Raw genomic sequence first — 12,433 nt, 5'->3', positions numbered from 1 at the left:
CAGATTACAAACTGTGAGGAGCTGTGTCCTTTTACTGTCCTGACTATGTCAAGTTTTTTTTCTCAGATATGCCCTCATTTTCTGCCTCTGTGAGTCCTCGAAGATACATTTAGGTATGTGCACATGCCACCTCTATTCTTAACACCTTTCCAAGGCATAAGCCAATGAAAATATCTTCTAAAGGCATCCTTATCTTCAAAGAATATCAGAAAGGAGGGAGGCAATGGTTCACTCATGAGGAGGAGGTCTATGGGACTGGAATTCTGAGAGCATCGAAACAAATTATATTGAGATGACTGAGAAAGTAACACTTGGCATCATATCTTCTAACACATACTTATTCAGATTAAAATTAAATTTAATTTCAAATAGTTTGTGATCCTCTCGTGTCTTTTTACCAACTATAAAATTTTGGCTTCGATGCCTAAATGGGATATTCACAGAAACATAACCTTTCATAAATACTCAATACATACTCATAAGTACTCAATAATACTAATTTCATAAATACTCAAATATTTGTGAATTTTGTAAATATAACAATTAATTCAAAATTTACTTTCTGCTGACTGGGAATTTTATGGTCAGTCCCATCAGCTGTACAAGGTACCTGGCATAATCTCATCCTTGACTGAATTATGTTCTCAGCAAACAGGGACCCATAGACTGTACATATTTTTCAAGTACGAAATATAAGGTTTGTGTTGTGTTACCTGTGTAACTATGTAAGTGACAAAACTTGGGTTGTATATGGTGAATCCAATTCTTTCCTTTCTTGCATTTTTTACCTATTCTACTTGAGTTACATCTGTGTTGCACATGAGAAGATCAATATACACAGCAGTAAGGATTTGGGCCCTGTATGTATCTTAATATTTTTTTTCATAATTGAGATAACTATCAGATAAATTATTGGCTGAAGAGTGTCATGAATGGCTTCAGCTGAAGCATAAGAAGCTCAGTAATTTGCTGAATGCATGTTAATCTGAAATTACTTTGATCTGTTTACTCACTGCTGTAAGTGATCTGAAAAATAGTGGTTGTATAATTTTTCAAGTGGGTGTTCTGTGAGTTGTGTAATATAGAGCATCTTTGTCTAGCCACAAACCTCTCATAATTAGGAGTGCAAAAATACTACAGAGTTTATTTCACTAATACTTAGGAAACATAAGACATCTGCCAGGGAACAGACAAAGTACATGCAGCATGTGTTAGTTTTAATTCACCTATCTGAAATCTGTGTGTGAGTGATTTGTGTTACTTCTGTTTTCTTTCACTTTTCTCTTCAGCCTTGTCTAAAATATCCGGTTATTTTCCAGGTCATTTAATTTTCTCTTTTTAATGTTGTGGCTTCTCTTCTCTCTCCCTTTTTAATTTTCTACTGCTCATGCATTTGCTGTCAACTTTAGTACATTGTGTCCTTCGGTCACGCTCTATTTTCTTCTCCTCCCTCTTCTCCCATTTTTAGCTATTTATTCCAACTCGATTTTCATGGACTCTGCAGTTCCTCCAACAAGTTGTGTTTAGAGATGCACAATATTTAAAGACAAGGGATCATTACCTCATAAAGTGTACATACATACATTTAAATATTTTGCAGTCCTATCTAGTTATAATTTGCTTGAAGCATTTCTTTCAGAAGGACATCCTGCCTTGATCTGAGAACATTAAGAATGGGACACCTTTGGCTTTCCCTGGTGGTTTCTTGTAATTAATCACCCTCATTGGTAAAAATGTGTACCCTATTTCTTTTGGAATTTGTCTGGCTGAAGACTTGCTCAATAGGTATTTATTGTAACTTTGTTAGCTAAGCTAAAGACCTCATGGATATCTGACACATGATCTGTATTTTAGTACTTGGATATTATAATATGTTCAAGTGGCTTCTTTAGTATTGTTTTTCATAGGCAACAAATTGAGATTTGTAAGGCCACTGAATCATTTCTGATGCTCTTATATGCACCCTTCATGATTTTGTCATTTGGTAAAGAGTAATTCCAGAATTCTAGTTAGCCTTCCAGTATTGGTCTCATTAATGCAATATGGTTGTGGTTTTTGCTGTGGCCCAGATTAGTTTTTGGAACAGTTTGGCTGAATTTTACCATAGTGGTATCTAATCAGAATTTTAAAAGAAAATGTATTGTGGGCCTTAGGAAATTCCATCAAGGAATATATAAAAATTAAATCATGGACTGTAGCTTGTCTGTGAACTATCAGTCCCCTATACCTGCTGTCTTACAGAGTAGGTGCTTTTGTATCCTTATTCCTTTTGACTGCATCAGAAAATTAGTTGTTCAAATGGCCCACTAGTATTATGATTTCTGTTCTGCAAGTCCCATTAGCCCTTTATAAGAGGGAAAAGTAATACAGAAAAGATAAGAGACTTGATCAAGGGCATAAGAAGCAGTCATTGTCAAGGTTAGTAGCAGAACCATTCCTAAATGACGCTGCTGTTGCTGATATTGATTATTCTTCTTCCTTGTGAGAGATCACAGCTGTTCTTCGTTTTAAAGATAGTGTGTTGGTTGCAAAGCTCTTAATACAATAAATCTCTTCGTGCTTTGTTTTAGTGGTAAAGTCTTGACTTATCTAATACACTTACTGGAAGCTAGGCCAGATGAAAGTATTTACCCTGAGATTACTGTTCTATGCAATTTGGTATGCAGACGAGACAAGAAGAGAGTGTATACATATGAAATGAGATCCATATCTTCAGTCTTCTTCTTAAAACCATTTCTCCATCAAAATCATTGTGCCTGAGACATAAGCAAGAGTAAAAGCTTGGGAAGGGAAATATCCTTCCTCTTAATCACAGTCAGGCACTGTTTAGAAAAAGAGTCAGACTATCATCACCATCATGACCTAGAGTTTAAAAATGCCTGAGAGGCATCTGAAACAAATGTGAGCTTCCTGTGAAGGGTGAATGGCTGGTTTGATGTTTTCTGTCAGCTTCTTAAAACCCCTCTACGTGTGAGTGGACATTGTTCCCCTTGGGCATGCACAGTTAAACCTTAATACACTGCAAGAAGCACTAGTAATGAGTAGAGTTTCACAATGGGATATAGTCAGCAGAGAGACCAATCCTTGTTGGAAAGAACAAACATCTTTTTCAAAATTAAGGCTGTAGTCTGCAAAAGGGACAGAGAGTCAACAATTACAAAAGCTATGAAGCTCTGAATTCATTACACCAATTGACTCTTATCTTTTTTGCACCTCATAGAATGCATTTCCATTTCCACTCAAAATGATTATAAATGAGATATTTTTCAGGAGCTTTTAAAGAAAAGAATAACTCACCTGTAAACCAGAAATAGTCCAGCTGTGACAGAATTCCATATTCACTAATTTTCCGTAAAAAGCAAACTAACTGATGTTGAATTTTATATTAATGTGTCTATACCACTTCCACTGCCCAATCTAACTTGTTGAATGTGCTGTCAGATCCTGATTTCACAGTGATTTAACCTAGATTCACTTCATGTTAGCCAATATCAGAATCTGGCTGCATACATCTAACACATATTCTGCAACCAATGACTAGAGTAGCACCACATGATAAAGAATATGTCCTTGACAAAGCATGTAAACTGGGGAAGGAAGTTAAATAGTCTGAGTCTGTTCCCATACAAGATTTTATGCTCAAATGGAAATGACGTGTGGTTGCTGTGAGGATTAGCAAATCATTGGTGGTAAATATAAATATACACGCATATATAAAGAGGTAGTTTCAGCTGAGTTACCTCCAATTTATGAAAATATATGTAACAGTAGGACTAAATCTAGTGAAGCTGCATTGGTCAGAATTTATCTAGCAAACCGTTTGTTTTATATGTGCTTGATCTAGGATTCCTTAGAGCAGTCCATGGGATTGTATTTTATGCTGGGCAAATATTGTTGGAGAAATAGAATTATTTTTATAGTTCTCAGGCTCAAATCCAGAAATATAGAACACTGTGTTACAGTATTATTTTTTGTGGTTTGTTTCTGCCTTCAGTTAGTGATTTACTACTGCAATAAGGAACTGTCTCAGGTACAGATACTACTAAGTTACGAATTCATAGCAAACCTGGTACACCAACTTTTTATGTAATACCAAACCAAGATTAATTTTGAAGTTTCTTTTACCTTTGCACCACCATACTAATACACATAATGTATGTTATTTATCAATATCTCTTGTATCAGAATTTCTGATATTTTGGACTAGAACATGATCAAGTAAACTCAAGACCAATAAAAATATGTAGCTTTTAAATAAGTGAAGTCTTCATCTGCTATTGCTGTATATGTTTGAAGAAAAAAACCATAAAATAATAAAAGTCAAAAGCACCTTAGCTGTTGTCCTACCAAAAAGTTTATGTATTTTACTGAGCACTTTTAGCAGAGGCATTAATTTTCAGACTATAAAAGCAAGCTTCCAATGCGTTTTTCAATAAAACTCGATTACCTATTGTTTTCAAAATAAACACTGTCCATAGGCAGTGAGTTGAAAAAATTAAGACTAAAGATTATGATCCTGTTCAAAGACAAAACAAACATGAGATAATGTGAAAGAAAAAAGTCTGGATATTAAGTCAAATCCCAATACCTTTTTGTCTGATAAGGGAAACTGATGTAATGCTTTACTAGAGTTTTTAAACAGCTTTAAAAAACTGTAAAGTTAATTAGTCCAATGGCTTCATATTATATTTTGAGCCACAGATGTGGTACTTTGTTGTAGCCAGGGTATCAAAAAGCAGAATGTAAGCATACTGAGTGCTACCAGTTTTAGGAAAACTGCAGGGGCAAGAACAGTGTCAAGAGTAGAACATACTGTACCTGTCCACGCTAAGGGCACAGAGATTAAGGACGGTGATTCCCACTGATGCCTTCTGTATAAAGGGAAGGAATTTGCAAAGAAACTGTCCAAATTCAGAATCTCCAAAAGGCCACTTCTGAGCAAGGAGCTAAAGAAAAGATATAAAATAATCAGAATACTTAAACAGTAACTTTTATGTAACAATCGTCATTATTAATTTCTTGTCTTGGATGCAGCCATTGTAACCTTGAATTCTCCATACCTCAAGCATATTCTTAGTACTGGGTGAATCTGGGAAGTAACCACTGCTGTAGAAATACAGAGGGTTAAAGTTTAAACTTAGGTGTTGACCTTGTACTGTTGTAATAGTAACTTGCATTGTCCATAGTGGCTTCAGCCACTAGTACTGAATAACGAAAATCTAACTCAACTCTGTCATAAGTGGTTGCAATTACCATGTCCCAGAACTAAGCAGTCAAAGCCTAACTCACAGTTCATAATGAACTATCTCAGCTCCAAATTCTCATGCTGCACGCAAGTAGATTCTTGTCATTGTAAATGAACCACTATGTAACTCATGACAATATTCAATGCCAGATTCTTAAGTGTGTGGAGAAAATATGCAGGCTGTACTACAAGGCAACAGAAAGACAATATTTGGAAATATGTCAGTGAGTGGCTGGAGTTTAAATTACTATTTCCAAGGAGGCATTTACATAACAAAGATGAATACATTGATTCCTGTGAATAGTTCTGAATAATTAGCATGTAAACAGTAATCTGTTAAAGCTTTACAGAAGTATACATACAAAATACAGGATACAAAAGTATTCAGGCAAATCAAATTACAACTGACTGCAGAGTCACAGAAGATCTCCCTTTACTGGGTGCCTGGCAGTAAAATGATAGATTAGTTTCAATATAAGTAAATGTAATAAGAGAAAAATGATTGAGGCCATACGAAGTACTAAGCTCAAACTTAGCTGATTCCACTCAAGAAAGGGGTCTTACCACCACCATGAATAGTTCTTCTGAAAACAAAGTCACAAAACCTCATCAGAATGTGAAGAGTCACTCTTGCACAACCGTTTTTTTAATCTTTTTCCCTAAGTCTCTGCTACAGAGCCTTTGTGAGGGGTAGGACAGTGAGTTAAGAGGTATCTCATCATCAGGGGATGTTGTATCCCATATATACACAGGGGTATATTTTAAGCCTTATTAAACAAAGGCTAAGACACAGAATATTTTGATGTTACCATCTAAATTTGTAGACGTTTTTATTTGCTTCAGAGGAAGACAGCAAATGATGCATTATAGAGTAACAATTATAAGCCAAAGCTAAGCTTCTGAAAGCTTCTAATTCCTAATCTTGCAGAACTTTTGAAGATAGTCAGATCCAGACCTGAGACTGTTTTATGGAACTAAAACAGATGTAAACTTCACAACAGTTTTATTTTCAAGTGCATGAGATGGAGATAAACTGGTGGCACAACAAGCGTTTCAAATAAATACAGTATGTGTTATGTGACATAGTCTAGCTGTCTCTGGACAAGAGCTCAAAATGCAAAAGGTAGAAAAAGAAACCATACTTTAATCTGCACAAATGCACAGGGACTGGAGCCATTGCATTCTGCATGCAAAAATTAGTTGTGTTCTTTCGATAATAAGCACAACCAAATAATCATATATTTTTAATATTTTTACAGTTAAAACTGAACAAAGATTATACTTTTTGGAATATGGTTAAATCAATAGAAATTTGGATTGTTGTTTTCAGAGTTTCCTTTCTCGCAGACACGTTCTGCTAGGCCATCTTTGTACTTGAATAAACTTTTTGCTTATAGTAAGTTCACGTTTTGAGAGTAATCTTTGCAACCACAAGATCTAGTGACTTTTTTTTAGTAGAAGCTTAGGCTCTGGAACACACTCTTCTAATAAAAGTGGGTGGATACTCTCTGCAGAATTAGAAAAACAAATTTTGGTTATATCTCAGGACTAGAGTATTCAAAGTAAACACTTTATTTCTATTTAAATTACTGTTAAAATGAAACATACCAATCATCACTACCTTTAATAATATAAATGTTAACTATGGGGAGTTAAAATTACCATCTGTTGTTAGTTAAGGTAGGAGTTACCTTTCTATTTTTTCACAGCATGAGTTTTTCAGAGCACTTTGCTGTAGTACAGGATGTTTACCACAGAATGTCAAATTTGTAGGAATTCATCTTATCTTTAGAGTCAGTCCTGATCTGGCCTTATCACATCCCCTCTTTTATATACCCATTCACCACAGTGCTAAATTACCTGTACTTTTTTTTTTTTTCCACAAATAGTATCTCAAAAATGCTGAAAGCAGCTACATATATTTCTGTAGGACCATACTCATATTGTCATTTGATGACTTGTATTTCAGGACAGATTTTAGCAGTTCATAGCTTTCAGCCAAGTGGATGTTAACACCATGAAGCAAACTTACGTGTATGACTGCTTGTTAAATAGGAAACACATTATCCGTCAGGCATTATATTTTCTACCAGATTATTTTTTCTCTTCAGCTGAATATTAAAAGTAGATTTCTCAACATAAGCTATAGGATCAATCCAAGTTTGTCTACTCCCTTTTTCTTGAGAATTTAGAATATAATATAAACATGGCTCCATTTGCCCATGTTCTATTACTACATGTTGCTGTGTGTTTTCACGAATATTGAGAACTCTTGCCTTCTTCAAGGAGACCTGAGTGTCTTACCATCATGACCACAGCAGAGAAAATACTAGGCCCTTGACAATGGTATTCCAGTTTAGGACAATCATATTTGATGAAAGCAAATTGCCCTTGTGCCAGAAGGCTAGGGAATGGATCACTAGGACTGGTTATTTAACTATTGTCAGTACCTTCAGTAACAAAAGTACTTATATTATACCTGCAAGATGTTGATTAGTTCTTCTGATTTTATATATATTTATACATGGAATGAAATACATTGAAAGCTCCAGCAGAATTATTTTCTAGATAGATTCACAATGTTATAACAGATGTGTGCAGGGCATATTATTTCCTTTTGCCTGGAACTCTGGCATGAGGCTTTAGTTTATGTTGGGGTTGTAGAAAAAAAGTTGGAAAAAGAAGAGGTGATCTGAGTCTATGGTAATTATCCAACCAGTTGTAGTCATACGCAATTTCAGCACCAGACTCTTGTCTAGCTTTGCATAAAATCAGAATAGTTTTCAGGCACCTGTGGCTGAATTATAAATGGCAGTGCCTGGAGAAAGAGACTGTGGCAAACTTTTGTCAGTCCCTTGTGCCAACCAAAGCCCCCAAACTGATTTATCATTATAGATCACACTTTAAAAGGCAACTGAAAGCTATCCACCCATTCATTTATGTGCACTGACTGTGGCTGTAGTGTATACCCAGCAAGAGAAATGAACAAGCACTTTGTAGTGACTGTGAAACTCTGTTACTACAAGGCAAATATTAGCTTCAAAAAGAAAAGTGATGTACTTGAAAAAGGTTCACCAACTCATTACTCCTCACGAGGAAGCTTTATCGTGGTTCCAGCATGTACACATCTTTCCCACACCCCAGGGAAGCTCTACTTTTTTAAGATTAAAAGTATTTTATTCCTTTTGTTTCTTGCACTTTTCCACTAATTGAAGTAAGATCAGTACCAAGTCATTAGACATTCTTTTCAAGTTGATTTTAATCAAAATCACTGGTATCAGAATTAAGTTATTTGATTTTTTAAATTAACATTGCAATCATTTCTGTGGGTATATGCAGTTATCGTTCTGCATCAGCTATGCATTCATTACTTCTCCTTGGATCAGGTGCCAGTTTTTAATTCTGTAGATATTTTTAGTTGGCAAATCTGATCCTGTCTTTGGGTTTACTAATTTTACATCAAAACAAGGCCATTGCCCTCTGTTCTGGCCTAGCAGGGTACTGAAACTTTAGAGGGAAATAACACATTTATTTTGTATGAAAAAATGGGCCCAGAAATGTAATTGAATTAGTCCTGACTTATTTAGGTACAGGATAAGAACTGAGACTACTGGCTCTGCTCTTTCAGTAGTTTTGCATGTTTTAATATCCAAACAAAATGAATATAAAATTTTAGCAGATTACATTTTCTCTCAATGCACATGGATAGGAGGAATCAGTCCTATCCCAACTTGTATCACAGTTCTCCATGACTTGGTCAAATGGATTGTGCTTTTGCAACTTCACTCACAAAATCTCTGAGGTTTCAAAATAAGGCATGTGGCAAAGGAAATGCACTTTTCCCTTTGTGCAGTTTGCAACTTGAGTATTTCATACAAGTTCAACTATGGTGCAATTCCTGAGCGAGAAAAGAGTGTAGTCAACAACATATTTTTAAAGTGAAATCAGAAACTGAGATTTCAAGGTTCTACTGTTGGTCTTAAAGAAACCTCAGCAAAGTGACCAGTCACAGCTTTGAGCATCCCCCCTTCTCCGCTGCTTTATATGGCTTCTCTGCCCTGACACTGCAGCTTGGAACAAACAAGACAGCGGCGCTGAGAACATTCCTTTGCAATGATTTTTAAATGTCATTCAGTTGATTTTATTCTACTGCTGTTGCTATTTTCTAACCCCCATTAGTATGCTAGCTGATGTACCATACACAGATGAAGTCCCACTGTGCATCCCAAGCAATTTATATATAGTCTAAAAGAGATAATATAATAATCCATCCACATGAGTATTCACCAGTACATGCTTATGTCTATCCACAGTGTTTATCTAATGCTGGGCTGATACTGTGTGTTTACAGGCCGATGATGGCCCTGGAGCTCAGCCCAAAATAGATGGATGGGATTAGGTGCTGGATATGAAGCATCTCTGAGCTGCTCTATAAAACTGCTTCTGTTCAACAACGACATGTCAGGAGGTACTGTCTCATAGAATCATTTTGGTTAGAAGAGACCCTCAGGATCACCGAGTCCAACCATAACCTAACTGTAGCGCTAAACCATGTCCCTAAAAGCCTCATCTATGTGCCTTTTAAACACCTCCAGGGATGGTGACTCCACCAGTTACCTGGGCAGCCTTGTCCAATGTCTGACAACCTTTTCTGGGAATAATTTTTTTCCTAATATCCAATCTAAACCTCCCCTAGCACAATTTGAAGTTATTTCCTCACTCTGCCACATGGCACTGAGAATGAAAGCAAAGGTTTCATACCTGCCCTTTCCTGCTCTAATCTCATCCTACTGCTCTGGAGTCCCAGTTGGAACCACTGTTGTGCTGACACACAAGATCTGTTTCCCAGAAACTGAACTGTGTTTCATCCAGGTAGTGCTTGCCCCTCATGACACCTCCATGCAGGATACTCTCTTGAGTTTCATGGTGTTTAAGTGTTCAGTGATAGCGATCAAACAGCTCTGTCACAACCCTGGCAGTCATAGTTCTGCTCTGTCTTCAACAGGACAAATAGAAATACTTACTTTATTCCCTGACTTCTGTTACACTTATGCAGTAATGGAGACAGGGACCAAACCAGCAGATTTCTGGTTTTATAGATAAAGACTGGTTGTATAAGTGGCCAGCATCTCCTAACTGTGGAGTAGGAGTTACAAACCCAGTGTGTTCCAGGGTGATTTCCTTTCCTTGCTACATAGCACAGAATGAAAGACAAGAGAAATTCCTCTGGTTTTGTCAGCTCAGCAGATTTGGAGGAGGGGATGTTTGTTTTTTAAGGCTTGTTTCCTCTAGAAGACATTGAGCTGTCTTGGTGAAGCTCTGTTTTAAATTGTATTCTGAAATCATGTATGCCCTTGTCTGCTTCAAGGCATGGGCCAAATATGGTACCTGGTATTATGGCTGTAATCCAGGTGAAATCTGACCGAACACAGAAGCATACAAGATCTATACCACTGAGCTGACTGCATTAAGTGACAAAAGATGACGCTTCTGACTGAAGTGTTCCTCCTGTCTCTGTTCTGTAAGACTGGTTAGTTAGGAAGAAGGGTGGGTGAGTCTCCTGCTTGTGGTATTGTGATTGTTGGTATTTTCATTCAGTGGTTCAACCAGGACCCTTCAGTCCCCATGAAACTTCATAGGACAAGAATTCACTGCATGTTCTCAAGCCTTTCTTCTCTTCCTACAGCCCATGTGTCCAAGAGAGAATTGCATTGCAGGACAATCCTCATTCATTCCTTGCTTGGGACCCACAGACTTTTGCTTATCCCATGTATGTAACTCAGCTGTGCTCCACCACTTTGCTAGAAAGAGGGAGAGCTGTAAGCATGAAGGAGAACACAGCCTGTATCAAGGTATTACTTCCCTTCCCACTGCTAGAGTAAAAAGCCTCAGTTTTGGGAAGGACAGTCAGTAGAGGAAGATGAAGAAAAAGGATAATCTTTATAATGCAGGGCACAAGGCCAATATTGAGTATATCATGGTGACCTGATGGTTTGGGCTTCTGCTAACTCTGGCATTACTTGTTTTTTTCTTTATACTTAGAATCATGATACTGCCAAGGTACAGAAGGCACACTGCATCTCTTCAACTATTTTTTGCAGGAAATACATTCTTAATTTTGCTACAACCAAGAACCATCTTCTTTCCACTTTGGGTGGATAAAAGGCTGTGTTGGAAGGAAGGAAAGTTATGTGGGGATGCAAGAGAAGCACCAGAGACATTTTTTGCCCTGAATTGCCCTATCACAGTTTTTTCTGCTGTTTTGCTCATCTTTGACCACCTGAGTAAAGGTGACAGTAGCAGAGGGTCTCATGTAATTTCATTAATGCCTAGAGTCTTTTTCTCCTGCTTAGGCAACTATGGAAGGAAATGTATAGTTTTTACACAAGAGAAAATACATTATACTTCAAGAGATCCTGAAAGGTAAGAAAAAATGCCCTGTTTTTGAAGCACAACATTCTGTCTCAACTAATTAGGAAAAAAATAAATGCTAAGTTTTACGTTCTTGTTAAAATGTTTATATTTATTACAAAAATCTACTTAGTGGTAAAGCATTCCTAACAACATCTCCCCTGTGGTATTTTTGCTGTTTACAAAGTAGGATTAGTTTCTTTTTTGTTGTTCTGTGGTGTTGGCTAACTTCCCATCCTTTTAAGTAGACTGTTTCTCAAACTGTACTGCTCTTCTTCAGGGAAATGAGCTGTAAGGTGTGCTTATGTGCATGGTGATTTGTTGAAAAGAATTTTTTCAATCCCTGCGCAAAATATGGCTTTTGTTATTCTTCCATCTTTGTTGTCTTTTCTGCGTTGCTAAAGAGAGTGACAGGATTGCTAAGAAATTACTGCAGAACTGGTAAACCCCACATATGCACAATAAAAACAACTCCTTGTTATTTGCAGCATTCAGCTGATTGTAAAATAAAGAGAGCGAACATATTCTGTTGAACCCAGAGTCTCTACGTACTGTAGAGTATTTTAGCACAAATCCACAGAACAGCAAGTCAGGCATGAGGTGGGAAATTAAGGATGGAGGAGGATCTGTCTGTGCATTGAAGGGAAAATATATCCTACCCCCACAATAGACAGCTACTAGTAAAAGGCACAGTGGATCTTGAACTAAGACCTAGCATATCAAATCTCTTCCTTAACTCCTACCTTGGTATACACGTTAAACACTTTCTGCTAGGAA

At 36.9% G+C, this 12,433-nt stretch overlaps 1 protein-coding gene across 1 annotated transcript in view; it reads right to left on the bottom strand.

Annotated features, from left to right (window-relative positions):
* EDNRA (endothelin receptor type A) overlaps positions 1–12,433 on the bottom strand; it is a gene marked incomplete at its 3' end in the record, with an annotated part of 28,461 nt that overhangs the window by 10,397 nt on the left and 5,631 nt on the right. The window contains exon 2 of the mRNA XM_080344162.1: positions 4,819–4,946. Within this exon, the coding sequence (XP_080200288.1) occupies positions 4,819–4,946 (128 nt within the window). The remainder of the gene's footprint in view (positions 1–4,818; positions 4,947–12,433) is intronic.

The sequence above is a fragment of the Nesoenas mayeri genome (assembly GCF_963082525.1).
Source record: "Nesoenas mayeri genome assembly, chromosome: 4".
Classification (NCBI taxonomy): Eukaryota; Metazoa; Chordata; class Aves; order Columbiformes; family Columbidae; genus Nesoenas; species Nesoenas mayeri.
The sequence above is the reverse complement of the archived record's forward strand: the minus strand, read 5'-3'. Positions and strand labels throughout refer to the sequence as shown.